The 20,450-nt window shown below is 29.1% G+C and overlaps 1 protein-coding gene across 2 annotated transcripts in view; it reads left to right on the top strand.

Moving 5' to 3' along the window:
• Nucleotides 1–6,327: 6,327 nt before the first annotated feature.
• LOC132754543 (A disintegrin and metalloproteinase with thrombospondin motifs 7-like) overlaps nt 6,328–20,450 on the top strand; it is a 113,606-nt gene continuing 99,483 nt past the window's right edge. The window contains exons 1-2 of one of the 2 annotated variants that reach the window (XM_060745190.1): nt 6,328–6,706; nt 12,296–12,436. In XM_060745190.1, the coding sequence (XP_060601173.1) occupies nt 12,361–12,436 (76 nt within the window). In that variant the 5' untranslated portion in view covers nt 6,328–6,706; nt 12,296–12,360. Of the gene's footprint in view, nt 6,707–12,224; nt 12,437–20,450 lie in introns of those variants that run through there. The other variant, XM_060745198.1, reaches the window with a different exon arrangement.

The following is a 20,450-nucleotide window of genomic DNA, read 5'->3' as shown; positions in this document are numbered from 1 at the left end:
CTCAAATAAATCTACATCATTTATATCAACGTCATCATAGTAACATTGCCATATTTCACAATTATATGAAATGAAAGAAATTCATCACAGCTGTTTGAACAATGATAAATGCCTACCAAACACAGTATATCAAAGTGATGACTTATAAACAGACAAGATTGATGCTGAGTTAATTGACAGGAAAGGAACATTAGGTGAATTTATGCCCCATGTCATTACTTACAAATTGGGATAATTTCGTATTGGATTTCAAATATAAAAGTTATGTGACATTTATTATTATCTATATATAACTCATGCTACATATGAAATGCAAAAAAAATGAGTTCGGTTAATTGGCCGTAATTCATTCAAAGTAAAGAAAGTCGACTATATGAGACTGAAAAATTTATGATATTCAGCCCATCGTTGATAGTTTTAAGGTTAACTTAAACATCGCTTTTCAAATATACAAGGTATTTTTAGTGCGAAAATTTTAAATATAAAACCTAAGATAAAACACTTTAAATGAAATATAAACACAACACAAAATGTTGTCGCAAATGTCAGTTTGGACATTAAGAAAATACTCGAGCGTTACACAATACAAAGAGTTTGTCATCATTAACATCATAACATTATGAAATTGAATTATGTTATATTAAAGAACAAAGTTTGTCAGTTATCATTTTAAAGTTCTGTTTGTGACGGGCTAAATAGATATAGCAAGCTATCTACCTTAGCAAGTGGTTAATTAATCACAATATATACCATTTATATCAATATAGAACGTTCCTATAGAACGATCAAACGGTTTTAATTGCATTATATACCCCAATCCAGACATCTTGTATTTGTTTGATGACAATCAATGATAACTACAATCTGATGTACCAAGACAAATACAACAAAAACATTTATAAAAAGTTCGGTTAATAATGTGAATCGTCTCCTAAGCGCAATAACTGGTTATCGCCTGTTAAATTTAGAAGGACATAACCTATTACTGCAATGAGGTGACGGTATGTTCTTTTCTATCTGTTCTATGACTTACCATTTCTGGTAGTAATTTGCTACGTTACTTTGATCGATTTAAAAATGAAAAAAAAAATATAGCAGATTCACACTTTTAGATATTTCAACGATATTATAAACTTATGTTTTTGTTTTTTAAATATATATTGTTTAGTACTAGAAGAAAAGGTAACTCGATTTCTTAATTGCAGCAACATGTTTATAACTTAAAGGCTAGGGACAAAGGAAGTTTTGCTAGCAAAGATGAGAACAAAGTTCAGCAAGTCAAGGCGACGTTCACAGAAACATTTCACAACAAATGTGTTCATTAAAGATTCGTGTAAAATGTCTCAAGCCCGTTTTGTTCAATAATGAAATAGTGAAAATTAGATTAATAATATCAAGCCCGACAGATTCTGGGACTGTTCTACTAACCTTATGCCTATATGTCGGTATAACTTCTATATCTCATTAACTAACAAAGGTAATCATCCCCTTGACTTCGTGGTATTGTAGGCTAAGGCCCAATCATGATCAATATTTCAAAAAACGAATTGATTATACCAATTTTTGAGTAACGAAAAATTCTTGTAAAGTTTACATGTGCATGTAACACATTTCTATTGGGACTTAAGGCTACTGAAGATTCTTTACTCAAGCATACATTCTGACTGACCAACAGTCCGAAATCAAAGGCAGTTAAACATTTTAGGATGTGTGAATGCAGTAATAAAACGACAGTACTTTTGAGTTTAGTGACACATGTATTTGTTCTTGCCTTTATCAATAAATTAGTCTTTTATTTAATCATTTTAACTTAAACAACCTTATCAATAAAAGGCCAACTTAGTACTATAATTATGTTAATGGTCTATAATAAGGGATGCCATTATCTATGTGTTTACACGTTGTTTGAATGATTTTTTCCGTGTGAATTCCTGAAAGTCTCTGATGCTTGTTAAACTTATTTTAGTTGCAATATTTAAACCTGTATCATGTGTCGTTTTATAATTAAAACAAACGTTTGGTTTATTTTTTATAGGAAAAAAGGCGCACAGGGTACTGTTTTTTCAAAACTATGTGAATTTAAAGCATAACATTAAAAACGTTCAAAACTTTCAACAGAGATCAACATTTCTTACTAATTATGCAATTCTTTCAATTTATTTAAGCAAACAGAAAATTTATGTCAGAAACTATTGTTAGATACAAATAGCGAATTATTGTATACAATAAAATCTGGGTTAATGATAACGACAACTAACAAGAATTATACAGTTACGAAGCAGCGAATTAGTTTTGTGTAATCTGTTACGCTACTTCGAATAACCAAGTTACTGTGCCAAATGCAATAAATCGTTAAATGGCAGCTTTTGATATTTTATGGTATAAGTTACTGAATGATAACTTTTATTATTTCCAATTTCATAACATTTGATTTGTTGAATGAAAATTAGATTTGCCATTTATTATTATATTACTCTAGTGCACTTTGTGATGGTTTACCAGAGACACGTGAACGAATAAACTTAATTCTTCAAATAGTCATTGAATAAACCATCTTGCAGTTGATATATTTAACAACTGACGGTTTCAGATGCATATAAATTAACCTTATACTTTGTGCTCTGTTATATTGTTTTGAAAAATAGACGAATTGTGTTTTGCATATAGATGCTTTATTAAAGGATGAAGTTAATATTGATACAAAATTCCAACAGTATGATAAACTATATTGTTGTATTGAAGGATCTATAGTGTTTCCATTTTAGATATAAACTTACCTGTTATTTATTGAATTTGTAATTAAACTATGTCTCAATATTCGGAAAATATAGGATTTGAATACCTTGTGGATATAATGATAATGGATAATGTCTTTAGTTGGAAAAGGGACCGTGTTTTAAAGGTAATATATCGTTAATTTTAAAAAATAAAAATAAAAATATCAATGTTATAAAATGTGCCTGGCTATTTATTATAAAGAAAGCTAGAGTAGAAACTTAGGCTCTATATATTTCAGTGGCCAATCTCGGCTGCATATTGTCGGGGTTTTATCCCATTACAATACAAAATACGTTACAATAATAAAAGCATCGTTTTATTTATAATTGCTCATGGTCAGTTAAAAGAAATATAATGAATGCAATAAAAAAAGGAAATATAAAAAATGCCATTCTTCCTTTGACTTATTTTGTCATCCTATCTGTTAAGCAATTAACATGTATCTCTTTAAAGAGTCCAACGACGTAAAAATGAATATCATTATTACATTCATGATACGTGAAGCAAATCTATGCACTATATAATGACTTTTGCAATTCATCCAAAAGCCTTGAACAATACAAAAACAGACACCGAACAGGTATGTAATTAAAGAGATAGTTGTTTGTTCGGGAGTTTGTTTTACAACTCTTCCGTAAATGATTTATACACACAAAGGTGCGTGTTAAACATTATGCCAGTTGTTGTAACATTTTCCGTCTTTATTTTCATGAAACATGCTATCGCAGACACTAGAACTTCAGATGTGTATAGAAGACAATAGACTTTTTAACCAATTAGTCACCAATAAAAAATATAAATACTACATATTCTTGATATTTTTCATAGTGTATTATGCAGATATATGCACCATTGGGACTGGTCCAAAGTGGTCTTAATTTCGGGGCGGTCTTAATTGTGAATATTCTTATTTCTTACATACTTAATGACCATGGTATATTTTAGACATGTTGTATGAACAAACAATATGTGTCTTAACAATATTAAAGTATGTTATAACACTTAGAAATATACTGAAAGTAACATTAACCCACTTTAAAATTTACTTTCTCATTTATTTCATACAGGTCTTAATTCTGGATCATGTAACCATTGATATAAAGAACAGAATATTCTTTTCTTTTAAAGAATGGTCTTAATAGCGGGGTGGTCTTACATAGGGATTTTACTGTATGTTTATTTAAGTCTATGGGTGTCACGGATAGCAAAAATGCAAATGTTTAAACGGCGACTTAATAACCGTGCAAAACGTTTAAACGACCGTATTAACAAAATTTTAAGATTTTTAAAATGTAACTTTTTAAGTTTTTCTTAGGATAAGATAGCACATTTTGCTCGTATTGTGTTATATATGTACTTGGCATCAATTACAAAACATATCTGATTTTGAAGTACCATTGTCCGTAAGGAATGTACTGTACAAGATAAGATAACATGTAATTGGGAAAAAAGTCAACTAAAGTACAAAATAAATATCATATCTTATCATTAATAAACAAAAGTATCGTTAAAACCCAATTTAAAATTTCTTTGTCTGTTGGTCTTAAATATTAATCTCGGTGTCCGGTTATTCAATTTTCTAACCGATTGTTGGATAAAACGCGACCAAAGCCGTTTAAAGGGATAAAGATGACACTCCTATTTAAGTCCGGAGAAACATTACAAGAACTGTATTAAGTCAGATATTTCTTTTTACAGTGTTAAAAAATGACACAAGTTTCATTTTAAGTATGGGACATTGACAAAAAATAACCCATCGATAAATAATGCACGATTAGAAAACAGGTAGCAAAAACAGATTTTTAACCAGCAATAACAATGTATCAAATATAGAATGAATAGACAACAGTAAATCGTTGGTATTTAAAAACTATTCTTTTGAATAACATCGGCTTGTAGCATTTATAAATTACATCTTGCCACACAACGTGATTTGAGAACCAGTGATTAAATGTGATATATGTTTACTTGAAGTCATCATTGATAATCAATACGTGCGATGCACTCTAGAAGATTTAGCATTTTTGTTTTAAAAGAATGTACCAAATCCAAATGAAACAACTGGCTATGTACAGGGTTAGGTGAAGATCACCATTACACATAGCTATCGACATTCCAAAGACCAATTAGTAATTTTAGTTGAGGAGAGGGTAATCGAACTCTTATTATTTGAAGTCCATATGCTCTAATTCCAAAAAATCTCTTTGTAACTTTTTCACTATCACACGTGAAAAACTTCATCGTTTTGCTGTGTCACAGTCAAAAGGCCAAACTACTTATTAATGAAAACATATAAGTGCTTTCGACACTACTTACTTTTGCCGATTGAAAACGGAAAAATATTTTTTATATGAAACTTAAGTCCCCGCCGGATAAACTCTTATCAGGTAAAACAAGCACCAATTATCATAGTATTGCAAGCAATACATAAGACCCCTACTGGTTAGAACCCAAGCAACATGCTGAAGGGCCATTGGCCATTCAATTATACCATTGAATGAATGAATTACATAAATTAAATCTTTTGAGTTCTTTGTCTGTACATGTATTACAGTAATGTGTGAAGTTTCTCTGCCGAAACTATGCTAATACAACAAATTGTCAAAAGATCCAATTTTGTATAACTACAGTATTGTTTCAACTTTTTCTATTTCAAGTTAATTTGATTGAAAACTTCCAAGTTCTTTAAAAAAGGACAGACAAACAGACGGACTGACTGACTGATATACACTCTGAGATTAAATCTTTAAACATCCCTGGTTGTTATCAGAATTTAATATTTTTTAAAAGCAAAATTCTTAAACTAAAGAGGAGATAACTCTTGAGAAATGTTGCTAGACTTTGCCATACTTGATGTGAGTGTAACAAAGAACAGTTATCTTACGTTTAAAGAAGATTATATTAATAGTTTAAAATGAAGATAATCATAGAAACCCAGGCGCTAGACTTATAAATTAATCACATATGATGTAGGTGTTGATAATGAATGTATATTTTAAATTTGAAGATTTTATATTCCTGAAATATGATACCATCTGGCAGATGGACAGACAATGTTTTGCATACGATATTGAACTTGAATATCAAATATGGTAAGTATGAATGTTGTTGAAACACATTTCACGTAAGGCGACAAGCGAAATAAATAATAACATTTAAAAAATACAAAAAAACCCCCTAAATGTCGTACTATGATACAGAAAATTGTGGTTTTATATAACTCAAACCTATTCACACTGATGATAAGAGGTTCAGTTCTAAAGGCATAAACATATAATTGATTTTCACGCTGCGATAAGTGTAAATATACCAGAAGGAAGTATTCGAATGTGGACATCAAAAGTAACAAGCGTACAATGCACAGATTAATCTCATATCGTGAAATTATGATTTTTCATCAAAGTCTGAAAAGAGTTAAAACTGAACGTGATTTCTATCAGGAGAGAACAGCTGTACTAAGGACGTCATTAAGTTGAAAAAAGGTTTAATGCATATTACAGACATCTGTTACAGTTATAATCCAATATTGTGAAGAAACTTTTGCCAGACTTGCTGCAATTGCCCCTAGTGTAAGAAACGATTTTGGATCAATATATTTAGTTTGTGAACACCTCCAGAGATAAATCGATAAGTGCATTTAGAGGTTATTGAATGATTTCATGAAAGTTAACCAAATTCTTGGATTATACTATTAGATAACTACAATTCATTAATTTGAAGTATTACCAAGTTTTATGAATTATAGACTGAAAGGATTTAACAATAGCATGGATTTTAGATTAAGTATAAAGATTTAAATTAACGTTATTAATATTTCATAAAATTATCATCCTTTTAATTTATGACGGCTCCAAGGAATTTCTCGTGTGGATCAATACTATAATTCACGGTACATTAATCGATTACATGTTTACGAATGTTTTAGAAGGTATGTGTTCGATTCGTGTTCTGAATGTTGTCTTCAACCTTTTAATTGCTTTAACTTATGCTTGAAATATGAATTCACGATTTACTAAGGTTGTTAATATCTAAAATTTGCATTTACAAATATTTGTTTATCAATCAATGAGTTTTTATGTACAGATCTTCATTTCCAAATTAAAACAAAAGGAATGTTTTTGTTTTTATGACGAATGTATTTAGCCGTGTTCCTTTAGTAAGATGACTATTAAATCACTAGATAACAACAATCCTGCAGACAAACCTGTCACTGTAATTATCTTACAGGTCTGTAATTAGACGAATATTTGTTTGTTTTATATATGTTGCGTGAATGATTTATCCGTTACTATATCATAGAAAGTATGTTTCACGCTTTTCAAGGTTTCTTACTCTGACAAAACTCACAATCATATAATTATTTGTAAAAATAATAATAATAAATAAAAATAAAATACATGTATTAATAAGAAGAAATAATTTAAAAAAAGAATGAGTATACTTTTTCACAATGTAAAATATTTATAAAAGTTTTAAGATACCGTGTAAAATGAGTTATATTGTATATCACAGGTGAAAAACTTAAAGAAGACAGATGTTGTCAGCAACATATTTGAAAATAATTGTATACTACAGAGGAAACTTAGATTGTCATAAATATTATTATAGTGTTTTGATATGTTTAATTTGTTACTTACAGCAGGCCAACTTAAGCTATTTGTATATGAAACTGAATATTTAATTGTAATAAGAATTTAACATGTTAAATCAAATAACTTGACCGATTGTTGTTGGGATGTCAAATTATTTCTTGATGTGGCGACATGGCCGAGTGGTTAAACAGTCAGACTAATAATTGTTCAGTATTGGTTTGTTCCAGGAACAGTTTCGAAAGTGTATCTGTAACGTTCGAGCTTCCTACTCCATTGAACTAAAATCAATTCTGTATATTAAATGAAATAAGATATTTCAAATATGAATATTTAATAACAGAATGTCCGTACTAAACAAATATTGTAATTATAGCATGTGTTAACTACTCTGTAACTCTAGAAATTCGAAGTGCATTGCACAGTTATTGAGATGCGTTGATACAACATATCTAATTATAGAAATGTTTTAGATAACAGAACAAAAATATCCAGCGTGTGCGCGTCAAATTATTTTGTTCAGATAAATACGAATGTATAATTCCATTGTTCAGCAAACTGAAAATTTATGTTATAATGTTTCTTTTCTCCATAGAGTGAAATGTAACACTACGTATTAGTCATAGAGAATTATTGCTTACTTTTAAATCTTGGTTTATACGTAAGACGAACGAGACAGTTAAGGCAAATACAAGAAAGTATTAAATGGTAAATCGTCAAATAACTAGTCTATTGTGCTTTAAATATGTTATGCTACTTAGAATAATTATGTTACTGTGTCAAATGCAATAGTCGTATATATTTAACTACTATATTTAACTGGGTTGTATAGTTTAAATTGTCACAATTTTCCTTGTCATTTTAAGATTCTATTGTCTTATAACAATTTATTATCTACTAAACAAATATAGCTATCGGATTCTTTAACAATGATACGTTCAAAATTTTTTTCAATTCATATATACTTTGTATTGTAAATACCAGATTGTTCCATTCGAAACATACTGAATGTTTTTTTATTGAAAAAAAGTTTATGTTCAAAATATTATTTCCACAAGGATTCAAACAACGTTTAGTTTTTTACTTATGTTAATTATCTTTTTTTTTCAATTGAAAATACATTTTGCATTTGCAACTTTCATGCAATTTATCACTGACTTGTCGCCTTCATAAATATAAAAATATATTGTAAAGAGATGATGTAAAGTTGACATTAGCCGGGTCAAATGACTTGGATATTCACCAAAATCTTCATATATTACAGTTTTAATGTATAACAAAATTGAAATTCTTTATTTGGTAAATTTTCAAAATTATCTGATTTCCTTTCTCATGCAAAAATGCCCTACATAAGCGGACATAACTGAGAAAATATGATTTCCTATTTCGGCATTCGATCCCTTTTACGCAGAAGCGTGTTCATGTTCATAGAGAGGCGATATTTTACTAGACTTTCCAAATGTAACATTTTTATTGTTGTTTTTTTTTATATAAATTCACTGAAATACATACGGCAAATGTGCCCATTGTAGACTTATCCATTTTAATAATCAAATAAAAGTAAGAAAAATAAAATTTACACATTTTATCTTATTTTATACTTTTATTTTATACTTTAAAGGTGAGAGGTTAAAGTTTGAGGTAATACATAAATTAAATGCTGTTCGCACATGGGAAACTATTTGTTCGGAGGACAACTAGTACATTATAAAGGCACAACAACAATTGCTAAATATTGACCCATGAAGGGACAGCTGAAGTTAGAACCACGTGAATGCGATAATTGAACAAATCTTGTGGTTATGTAATTAAGCTTGATACACTGGTGTTAAAAGGACAACTCTTGCAGCTAAATAGCATGTTTTGCACTATCAAAGTAAAGACATTTATAAAAATAACACGCCAAACAAACCGGTGACGGAGAGGCAGCATAGTTATGATTAATTTAACTTTCTCATGGCAACGAAATAGAAACTAAAAATAAAACCTAAATACAAATTTTGCTTACTCTTGGCAACGAGATATAACTTAGACTAAAATAAACTTCTCTTATTCGAGGCTACGAGATAGAAGTAATAACTTAAAGAATTTTATCAATTAGTGACACTGAGATAAAAGTTGGGAAAAAATCGGCCATATCATATCGTGGCCTACTGTTAGGATCACTTGTTTTATTTTCTGAAGTATTATTTAGAAGTCATGAGCAATCAAACTTAGTTGTTGTTGTTTTGTTTTTAGGAAGTATCTTAGGGCAAAACGAGTCAGCAAATTTGTTTTCTTGTTTTGTTCTGTTTCTAATTTATTGTCCCATGGCCTCGTGATTATATAAAAAAACATTTCCATGTCCTGTTAATGCTTCCGCAATTTTCGGCTTGATCGGAAATGTATAAAATGAAATGTTATCACATGTTCACATCTGCATTTATGATGTCAGTAAGTGGAATAAATTTAATGCTTTTTACAGACATCTGTTACAGTTACTGTGCAAGGTTGAACGGAATGCTTTACAATTCTCACTGTTTATGTCTTTGAAATGATTGTTTTATGAAAACACTAAAGGAGAATATTTTGAGAAGTGCAAGCAGAACTTCTGGAAAAAAAAACTCAGTTCTAGGAGAAATTGAATTTGAATTTTTGGAGAAGTATTGTTTAAAGAAGAAGTTATTAACCATACATAACCTTTATTGTGTTATACAACTACTTTATTTATTTGTCTATCTTTACGCTATTTCAGAGAGGTATGTGTTTGGTTTGTCGTTCATTATGGTATTAAATAATTTCTGTTAATGTTTTATCTAAACCTACTCAAGCCTGTTCCGAGGGGTATACACGCATACAGGCTCTATCAAATCAAGTCTACAACGTTTTCATTTTCTTTTCATTTTGAGCTGAACTTTCTTTAGGGGTTCCATTGTTCTTTAATTTTGTCAATGAACTATAGGCATATAACCACTTAACCTTATGAAACTATTGAAATTATGTTAACATTTTTTTCTCAGCAATTTTGATTTAAACATTAAATCAATGATTTACCCATTAACAAATGCAGAAAGTTTCGTACGAGATTACTTAAAATAGAAAACCTCTTCTTTTATAATGATATATAAATACATATGCTCTTTCATTTTAAGAAACTGAGTCTTTCATTAAATCATTATAAAACAACAAGCTTGCATTAATCAGACAAGAATGTCACTATAATTATTTTACAGGTCTGTAATTAGAGGGATATTAGTGTCTAGGTGTTTGTTTTATATACGTTGCGTGAATGATTTATCCATGTCGGCTTATGTTTTACATTTCACAATATTTCTTATTATTATATTAGGTCTGTCCATGCATATTAATTTTATTGTCCTATATAATAAAGTGTAGATTCAAAATTTAAATCTAGTACATCAGTTGAGAAGAAGAACGTTTATTTCACTTAAACTACAAGTTTCTCGTGATTAACATATATACAAGCATACATATATAATGACATGAAAAATACAATGACATGAAAGTAAACATAATAATTATATTGGATGGACAAAACAAAATAGAGATGACACAAATACGCATAATGTATGTTGAGTATACCTTAACAATGACTATTATATGAAATGGGTAAAATTTTCAGAGAAACATTAAATAAACCGTTTTATGAACAATTCATTTCAAAGTTTTTGAAAGACTGAGACGAGAAAAAAACTGACTTGTTATTTTATGTGATTTAACATGAAATATTATCATATAATTGAAAGCCATTATTTATTTTATTAGTAAGTATTTTCGTTTCCAGAACGTCAGTCCCTTCATAAAAATATCCCATAAAATATCTCGGGCCAACGTTAACCTTTAATTTGAAACATGGCGAAGTGCGCATTATTTTACATTAAAGTAGCTATCACCAGTTAACGTATTGTCAACTAATTGAAATAACCCGATAGAAATAGGTAATTTAAGTAATCGAAATGATTCTTAAAATCAACATTAGGATAAAGCTTCGAATCATACAGGTTAAGTAGTGATTTACAAAAATAATATTTTTGATTATTACATGTAACTGGTCACTGGTCAATATTGTAGCTTTTAAAAGACATTTTGTTGTTTACTGAATTCATACGGGTTATAAGTAGTGATTTACAAAAATAATATTTTTGATTATTACTTAAATATACATGTAACTGGTCACTGGTCAATATTGTAGCTTTTAAAAGACATTTTGTTGTTTACTTACAAGCAGATATCTTAAAATGTTATAACGATAAACTATGTGAAAACAATGAAATACTTGAGTTATGTCTTAAAAGTTGGTACACATTTTACAATAACTAAGTAATTGTGTCAAATAAATTGTAAGACTGACTTCATACGGAAGTTGTATGACAGTTGTATAATGCAGGACTGTTTTATATTTTCAGTCTACAATATTAGAGAATAAGGTATAAAGTGAATCATTCCATTGTACACACAAATTTGCCGGATAGTTTTACAGTGACCCGTTTACATATGGATAACATTATCATATTTTTATTAGATGTATTTTTATTTTAAATAATAATTATAGAAAAGATGTATACCATTTTAAGTATCTATTTGTTAAACAAACAAAAATGAACATATAACCCATTTTTATGCAATGTAACTTCTTAGGACACAAGCTTTTCGGAAGTACAGAGTTTGATTTATAATAACGAGACCAAATAAAACTTAAAGTTATACTCATACCAACAATGTAAATTCAGCTATGAAGTAGTAAACAGTGAATATGTTAAGCGAGACAACATTTTTAAAGTTTGAAAGTGGTTATATAAATTTTCAAACATTTAAACTTCCAATTGTAACAATAATAGATAGTTCTGGATTAATACTTTGTACACTGGGGGAAAATAAAATATTTAACAAAATACCAAATACTTTATGAACATTTTTTCTGATTTCAGATTTTGACATGAGGCATCGTGCTTTTTACTGAAAGGATATTTATGTGTGTTTCCATTCAAACAAAATGAAGGAATTATTTACCTTGTTGATTTTAACATTAAGCCTTTCAGGGATACATATTGTGAGTGGTGAATTAAAAGGTAAGTAGTTATTGAATATTATAAAAATATTAATACCATTTAAATAATTCACTTATTTTCTTTAATTTTTCTGTGCCGATATACTAGTAAAGAAAATATTAAAATGGTATTGTCCGTAAATCATTACATCCGGATTCATATCTCGGACAACTATTGTAAAAAACCAACATCGGCTATTGTAAGAGCTATTTTGCTTGAAGTGGTTAGGTATTGTATGAAGGGTTGTTTCATTTTGGATATAAATATACTAAACTGATTTGTTATTCTAATGAGGTCAGTGATAAAAAGGTTCATTCACATTATATGTAAGATATGAATGAGATATCGATACAATGAAATTTTGTTGTTTTGGAATTAGCTCGACAAGTGCGAAGATGAACATCCGACTTTATAAAAATTGTTATACATAATTATTGCCGGAGATTTATAGTGTGGTTGTTTAATCAACATATCTTAAAATGTTTAGCAAATGGTTTGCACTAAATGATTTATGTAACTTAAAATCAAACCCAACATCATCTTATCCTTGTATTACTTTGTAGTGTTTAAAGTAACAGCAACAGATATATATTGTGAATGAATAAAGAGTTATCTTAGTCGACTGTGAACATTGATCCAAAGATGACAAAGTAAAGTCTGAGTTCATTGTTTGTTAAGACATTGTATTAAACTTGATAAAAATATAAGTTTGACTTTGATACTGGGTCATAATAATACATTTATACTCACTAACAACATTGTATTTATTTTCCCCTCTGTTAAGCGTTTATTTTTCTTTGGTTTTAAATTTCAGAATATTATAGGTTGTAAGATTTAAGGTTAAATTAAATTTAACATCATGGGAGGTTTTCCAGTTGTTGTATTTAGTGATACATGTAATCTTTTCTTCATGTTTCTAAAACTTCAGCCTATTTGGCATTAAATACAGTTGATGTTACATTTCTACAAATTTGATTCCTTTCTTTCAAATGAAACATATTTTAAGTAAAAAGAATATTAGGAGGAAAATCTTTTTTTAGAAATAGGTGAAATCGTTCAAGATCTTCATAGCGTTCTATAATTCATGTCTATATAAATTGTCTTACATGTCTATTGTTTATAAAGATATGAATGTCTTTAATATGACAAAAGTTTCCATTTAATATAACTTATTCGAGCTATCTTAGTTGTAGTGTTGAAGCAACTAGCGTATTGAAATGTATCTTTGCTTTATGTAATTATTGACAGAGGAGCACCTAGGATCTTCTTCAACCAGTAAAGCTGAAAAGTCGCCATGTGACCTATACTGTGTTGGTGCCGCGTAAAACCCGCCCCCTAAAAAACTGTAATCATTGTATCGTAATTTGAATAGTTAGATCATTTTTAAAGTTTTGATACAATAATAGGACAATCAAGACTTTCTTCAGTATCTAACAAAATGCACTAATCCCTGATCCATTAATTAATCAAATATCGTACAGAATATCTCCAAAATATGTATTTTAATGTGTCAAGGAATGCCAGTAACAGTGATCTTACCAAACAGTTGTTTGTCCTATATTGGTTATCTTGACATTTGACGCACTTCCTATTGACATTTAGTCATACTTTATTGTCTTAAAGATATCTAAAGTGGTCGTACGACAATAAAATGACATATTTCAAATTTTGTAGGCGTATCAAGTATTCCATATATGATAAAAAGTGATTATATAACACCTGGGTATTAAATGTAAAGATACAAAATTCTGTCCCAAATGCTAAGGAAAAAATAAACCAGGTTGAGCAAATTGATGTTATTCTCGTATAATTATAGCAAATAAAATTAATTCAACTTAAAGCTGAATTATATATCCTGTTCCAGATTTACTAAAGGAAAATTCAGTCCAGACACAAATCTCGCTTCTATAATATTTTAAAAAGAAAGAAAAAAACATTTATTTTTACAACGTCTCTTCTTTTACAAAATGTTGATAATGAGACACTCGTGCTTTAAGTATTATTTTATTTTTTAAATTAAATTTCAAAAAACGTTTTCATCACAGCCGATCATGTTGTTATATTTCTTCAAATGAGTATCCTTTATATCTTAACCCAAGGTTTAATTAATGATCCATGCAGACAACCTACCATGCCCGGTCACAATTTAATTGATTTGTCTTAACCAGCCTATACCATATAAAGCTGACTTTCTTATTGTACATATCTGTCTCTAATAAACATGTTAACGTCTTGATTAGAAAATGGAGATATCTGCATGAAGTTTGTACTGATATCATTTACTGTCATTAAAAATGTGTGTTCTTCTTTTAGCTAAATGTTTGCCATTGGTATTTATATAAATTAAAACAAAAGTTGACGGTGACAATTTTAATATTCAATTTAAGTTATATTGAGAGACAATGAACCTAATACAAGTATAAATATCAAGTAAGAAACATAAAGTTTCAGATAAGGTTTAAAAACTACAACTGCAAAATGGAATTCTGTCATTTCATCTAATAATAACCTACGTTTCTTAAAATTATAAGAAGACCTGCATTCCATTCATGCGAGCAGACATGAAGCAGAATCATTCAATGAAACAAAGAAAGACAAGGTCTATTATCAAAGAGATAGTTTTTCGTCAAGGAGTTAAGTATGTTTTACATATTAACTTGATTTATGTCCGATATTTGATACTTAGGTAAATAACTTACATAATGTAGCAGTACAAACTATTTAATTCCCGCCTTTAGTGACCTCTTGAATGTCTGTCACAAGTAATTGTATAAAATTGTGAAAACAGTATTTTTTTTAGTTTTATATAATAACAGGTATTTGATAGAAAGGTAATTTTCAATTTCAATTTAAGATAAAGAGATTGTTAATGAATTCCAAAACCCCAACTATCTAAAAACAAACAACTTAATATGTTAAAAAACATTGAATATAGTATCTAAGAATACGAATATTTGGGTTTCGAGTTTAAGGATATAAGGGATGGTAAAGTTGTCTCAGCTAATTTAGTGATGGTATTGACAACACGAAAAGCAAAGTTAAAATGTAAAAGGGTGATGACTTAACATATTAGCTTACCTTAGCAATATTATTAATTACAATGATCATTTCAAATTTATAATGATACAAGGTGATGCAACATGATTATTTCAATTCAATTTCAAAAAGTAGTTGGATCGTTTGAAAATTAAATGCATTTAAGCCTTTAATTATCTTCATTTCTACAGTAATTCGTTTCATTTTAAAAGCATCCTAAGCGTACACCACATACTTCCAATATAGTTATATGGCAAAAATCAGAAGCAAACAAAAAGATATTTACTCTTTACTTTAGTACTTTTGTTAGATAGAGGGTTCGATGTCGTAGAAATGCACATTGTTAATAGCCATAAGTAATGATGTGGGAAGTGTATTGGATATCTAACAAACTGCCTAGTAATGGTGAAAACAAACATTTTTAAAATCAAAATTTAGCAAAGGTAATATGACACGTCAGAAATGTCAATACAGTTTGTTTCAAATGACATGAAACCTAAAATAGCCCCTCACGTTTCATTATACAGTCTAAACCGCCAAAGTGACCCACTGTATTCAGTGACTTCCTGTCTTATGTGATCCTGTTTGAGTCCGCCCAACGATGTCGGCTATAAAGTTGCACTGTATTAAGCGACTTACTGTGCATATCACTGTTTTTAGCAACTTTGTTATGAAATAACTCTGTTCTTACTTCATGTCGGGTTAAAACATGTTGGAAACAAACATACATGTACAATATTATTATGACATAATTTTAATAGTTTTACAGGCACTAATTGTTTAATAATCCATAAAACAATCAAATATTCTATTACATTGTACAAGTATAAAATGTTTAATACTGTACTCACTTTTACTGCTCTTACCTTAAATAAACTGTTTTAACACTACATGTATATGCTCTACTAGTATTATTGAACTTTTTAATAATGTTTTGGTGTTTGACAGTAAACCCGTTTTAAGAGACTCACTATCTTATGTGACCTTCTTAAGAAAGTCCCGTGGAAGGTCACGTAAAACAGATTTGACCGTATTTTTCATATTTTATTATCTTAAAGGCACATTATGCCTTAAAAGTCCATATTTTTCAATTCTTTTGAAATGTCAAGCATTTGTTGCAAAGTGTTTTATAAATTGATTTAGAGCATATTAGATGCCTAACAACTGAAGAAAGTAGCATTGAACGTGCAATAATGTGTTATAAAGGTGGCAAAAGGTAACTAAAACTACTTATTCACTTTGATTAAAACAATTGCCAACAGAGCAAAAGAAGAAGTAACAGAGATTCAACTATGTGGCAAGTAAGTATCATTTTGAAAACTGTAGCAAGATACAAAAAATAATAAAAATATTCTGAGTAAACAAAAAAAGATGGCATTTCTGGGATAATGGGCCTTTTCGATGATATTTTCAACACGTCCTGCAAAGTTTGTCTATTTTCATATATTACTAAATAGATTGTGTATCTTTCATACTCCTTACAATTTTACGTATATCAATACTTAAAGATTTATGATTTAAATTACCTCATTCATAAACCCCTACAATTCTCTGTTTAATGTTGCGGAAATGTTGTTTCTCTGAATGAAAATGAAACTTTGCTGCGCATGCCCCGATACATTATTACATAAGCAAGACGCGAGACTTTCATCGATACAAATGCTACCTATTAAAGTTCCCGAGGATTAACTTATCTATATATCGTCTTCTATTCATGTATCTTCATTTGTGAAACATTTCATTAATTCATATCTTCAATTACCATTAACAATTACGTCCATAGCACCTGCATTTTTCTAAAATAAAACGTTTGGTTTAAATTGGAAAACTTTGTGAATAACTCGTTAATCATTCGTATTACTATGCATTTCTTCATTTGAATGATAAATCAGACACGTCATTCAAAGTTTAAATGTTTATTATTATAAAAAAAAATATTTGATATTAAACTGTTGGATCACACTCACAAAAAAACATAATTTTACAAAATCAGCAAAGTCATTCCCATGATAACCTATGTATATATAAGTTTATTTGAATATTCACATACCTACAGAAACTGCTGACCGAAGTTAGAGAATACAATATAAACAAAACAAAAAGTTTCTAAATTATAATTACTTTAAATTTACACCAGTCAAACAAACATACCGTTATAGGCAACTGTGCATAATTATCATTGAAGAGCTTTGTGGTCCGTAATTCAGAATGCAATATATGCAATAGGCTTATTTTATTCAATGATAATAGGATTACTAAACGCGTCTTCAACATGGACTACAATAAATGCAGTAATAATTGGTGCAGTGACGTTAAAACAGTTATGACAAAATTGAACTTGGTCAGACATTTTGAGAACAAGACCGTTATAAGCATAGATTATGTTAAGACCAGGATAACTCAATATTAGCGGTGACAATTTTAAAATTTATCATTAGTTATAACTACTTTCTTGTTTGAGAGATAATAAACTTAATACAAGTATAAATTTCAAGTAAAACATAAAGTTTCACATATGGTTTAAAATCTACAACTACAAAATGAAATTCAGTCATTTCATCTAATAATAACCTACGTTTTATTAGAATAATAAGAAGACCTGCATTCCTGTCATGCGAGCAGATATAAGCAAAATCAAATCTTTCGATGAAACAAAGAAAGACATTGACAAGGTTTATAATTAAAGAGATAGTTTTTCGTCAAGGTGTTAGCGTAACAATCTTACTGTTCATGAGTTACAAATGCACACAAAAATGTTTTAAGCATTCTTTAAGATCTTTGTCACTAAAGATAACATCTCACTGTTTGCCTTGTTTTCTAAAATAAAAGTATTTCAGTCATTTATTTTATGTCATTTGACCTACAGTTCTAAAATATATAGCATTCTGAATTACGGATCACAAAGCTCTTCAATGATAATTATGCTCGGGTGCCTATGATGATATTATGTTTGAATGGTGTAAATTTGAAGTAATTATAATTTAGAAACTATAAGCTTTGTTTTTACTGCTCTCGAGGGATCTCTTACTTCGGTCAGCAGTTTTTGTATGTATGGGTATATTCAAATAAACCTACAGTTATATATATACATAATATTATTATTGGAATGACTTTGCTGCTTTATGAAATTATGTTTTTGTGAATGTGATTCAAAAGCTAAATATTATCATATTTTATATTACAAAATTAAACATTTAAACTTTAAATGACGTGTCTGATATCTCATTTAAATGAAGAAATGCATGCTGATATGAATGATTTTATGAGTTATTGACAACGTATTCAATTCAAACTAAATGTTTTTTTAGAATGTTAGAGGTGATATGGAAGTTATTGTCTAGGTATATATTGAGATGTAAATTAATGAAATGTTTCAGAAATGATAATACATCAATAGAAGACGATATATGAATATGTTAATCCTCAAAAACTGTAATCAATAGGTAGCAGTTACATTGATGAAAGTCTTGCGTCCTGCTCGTGTTAAAGTGTATCGGGGCATGCGCAGCGAAGTTTCATTTTCATTCAGAGAAACATTTTTCCGCAACATTTAACAGATAAGTGTAGGGTTTATGAATGAGGTAATTTAAAACATAAATCTTAAAGTATTGATATACATACAATTGTAAGCAGTCGCTGTATGAAAAAATACATGGTATATTTAGTAATATATGAATAAAGACAAAATCTACATGTCGTGTTGAAAAAATATCATTTTAAAGGCCCATTATGCCTAAGAAATGTCATCAATTTTACTACTCAGATTTGGTATCTTGCTACAGTTTCCAAACATTTACGCATTTGCCACATAGTTGAACTATCTGCATTACTGCACGTTCAGTGCTACTTTCCATAGTTAGACATCTAATATGCGCTCTAAATCAGTTATTAAAACACTATCAAGCATAAGTTGTCATTTCAAGAACATTGAACACATATTGCTTTTTGAGGCATAATGTGCCTTTAAGATAATAAAATATGAAAAATATGATAAAAAAAAGATTGTGACCCATTTTAGGTTTCATGTCATTTGAAACAAACTATATTGACATTTCTTACGTGCCTTAATGCCTTTGCTAAATCTCTTGAGATCACTTAATGATTAAATGATAAATTTGTGAATATTCAGATACGAAAGGTTTAAGATCTCTAACTTATATAAGATAGATGATGAATCAATTTCTATATTTATACTTTTATTAGTCTTTTATCCAAATTAAAATTGAATATGATGTTACAAGGCTTAGCGTATTTTCCTTCTTGTAGTTTTTAAGAGAAATTGAAAAATTGTTATAAATTTTGTCTTAAGATTTTCTAGGATAACGAACCCTACCTAATAAAAATACTAAATTAAATATATTTTGGTTTGCTTCTGACTTTTGCCATTTAACTATATTTGAAGTCAGTGGCGTACGCTTAGGATGTGAATGGTCTTTGTTCGTATCCCGATCCAGGTAATCAATCAATTTTCATTCTTATTTTCATTCTTATTATAGTGATAGGAACATTTTCTTAAGAAACTAGTCAATATATGCTAAGGTAAAATATGACTGTTTATAAAATAATGTATATAAATGCTATCTAAATGCAAGTTAGAAATTCGCACAATTTCATATTCAGATTTCAGGTTCAAACTGTTAGATGGTAAAACGAGTTAATTTTTTACGACCTCTGTATACTCGTATATTTCTGATGAGTTTTTAATGTGCTGCTCCAGTTGTATATGTAAGATATTGCAAATTAAAACGTTACGGTTTCCGTTTGGTACTCGATATCAATTTAAGTCGTGTTTACAACTACAATATATGTGTATGTATTTTACTATAAACATACACAACTACGACCCGGCAGAGTGAAATTTGTTATGCTAGTCAAATGTGATTCACTGAAACCTTAAGGAACTAACAAATGATATGTTGATATATTTGCTTAAATCTATGTTGTAGCACACAAAGCTCATTTTCAAGATATATCTAAAAATGGTGTGTCTCGCTATTAA

The sequence above is a fragment of the Ruditapes philippinarum genome, unplaced genomic scaffold (assembly GCF_026571515.1).
Source record: "Ruditapes philippinarum isolate M1 unplaced genomic scaffold, ASM2657151v2 ctg134_1_1_1_1, whole genome shotgun sequence".
NCBI lineage: Eukaryota > Metazoa > Mollusca > Bivalvia > Venerida > Veneridae > Ruditapes > Ruditapes philippinarum.
Note: the sequence above shows the minus strand (reverse complement) of the source record. Positions and strands in the feature narration are given on the sequence as shown.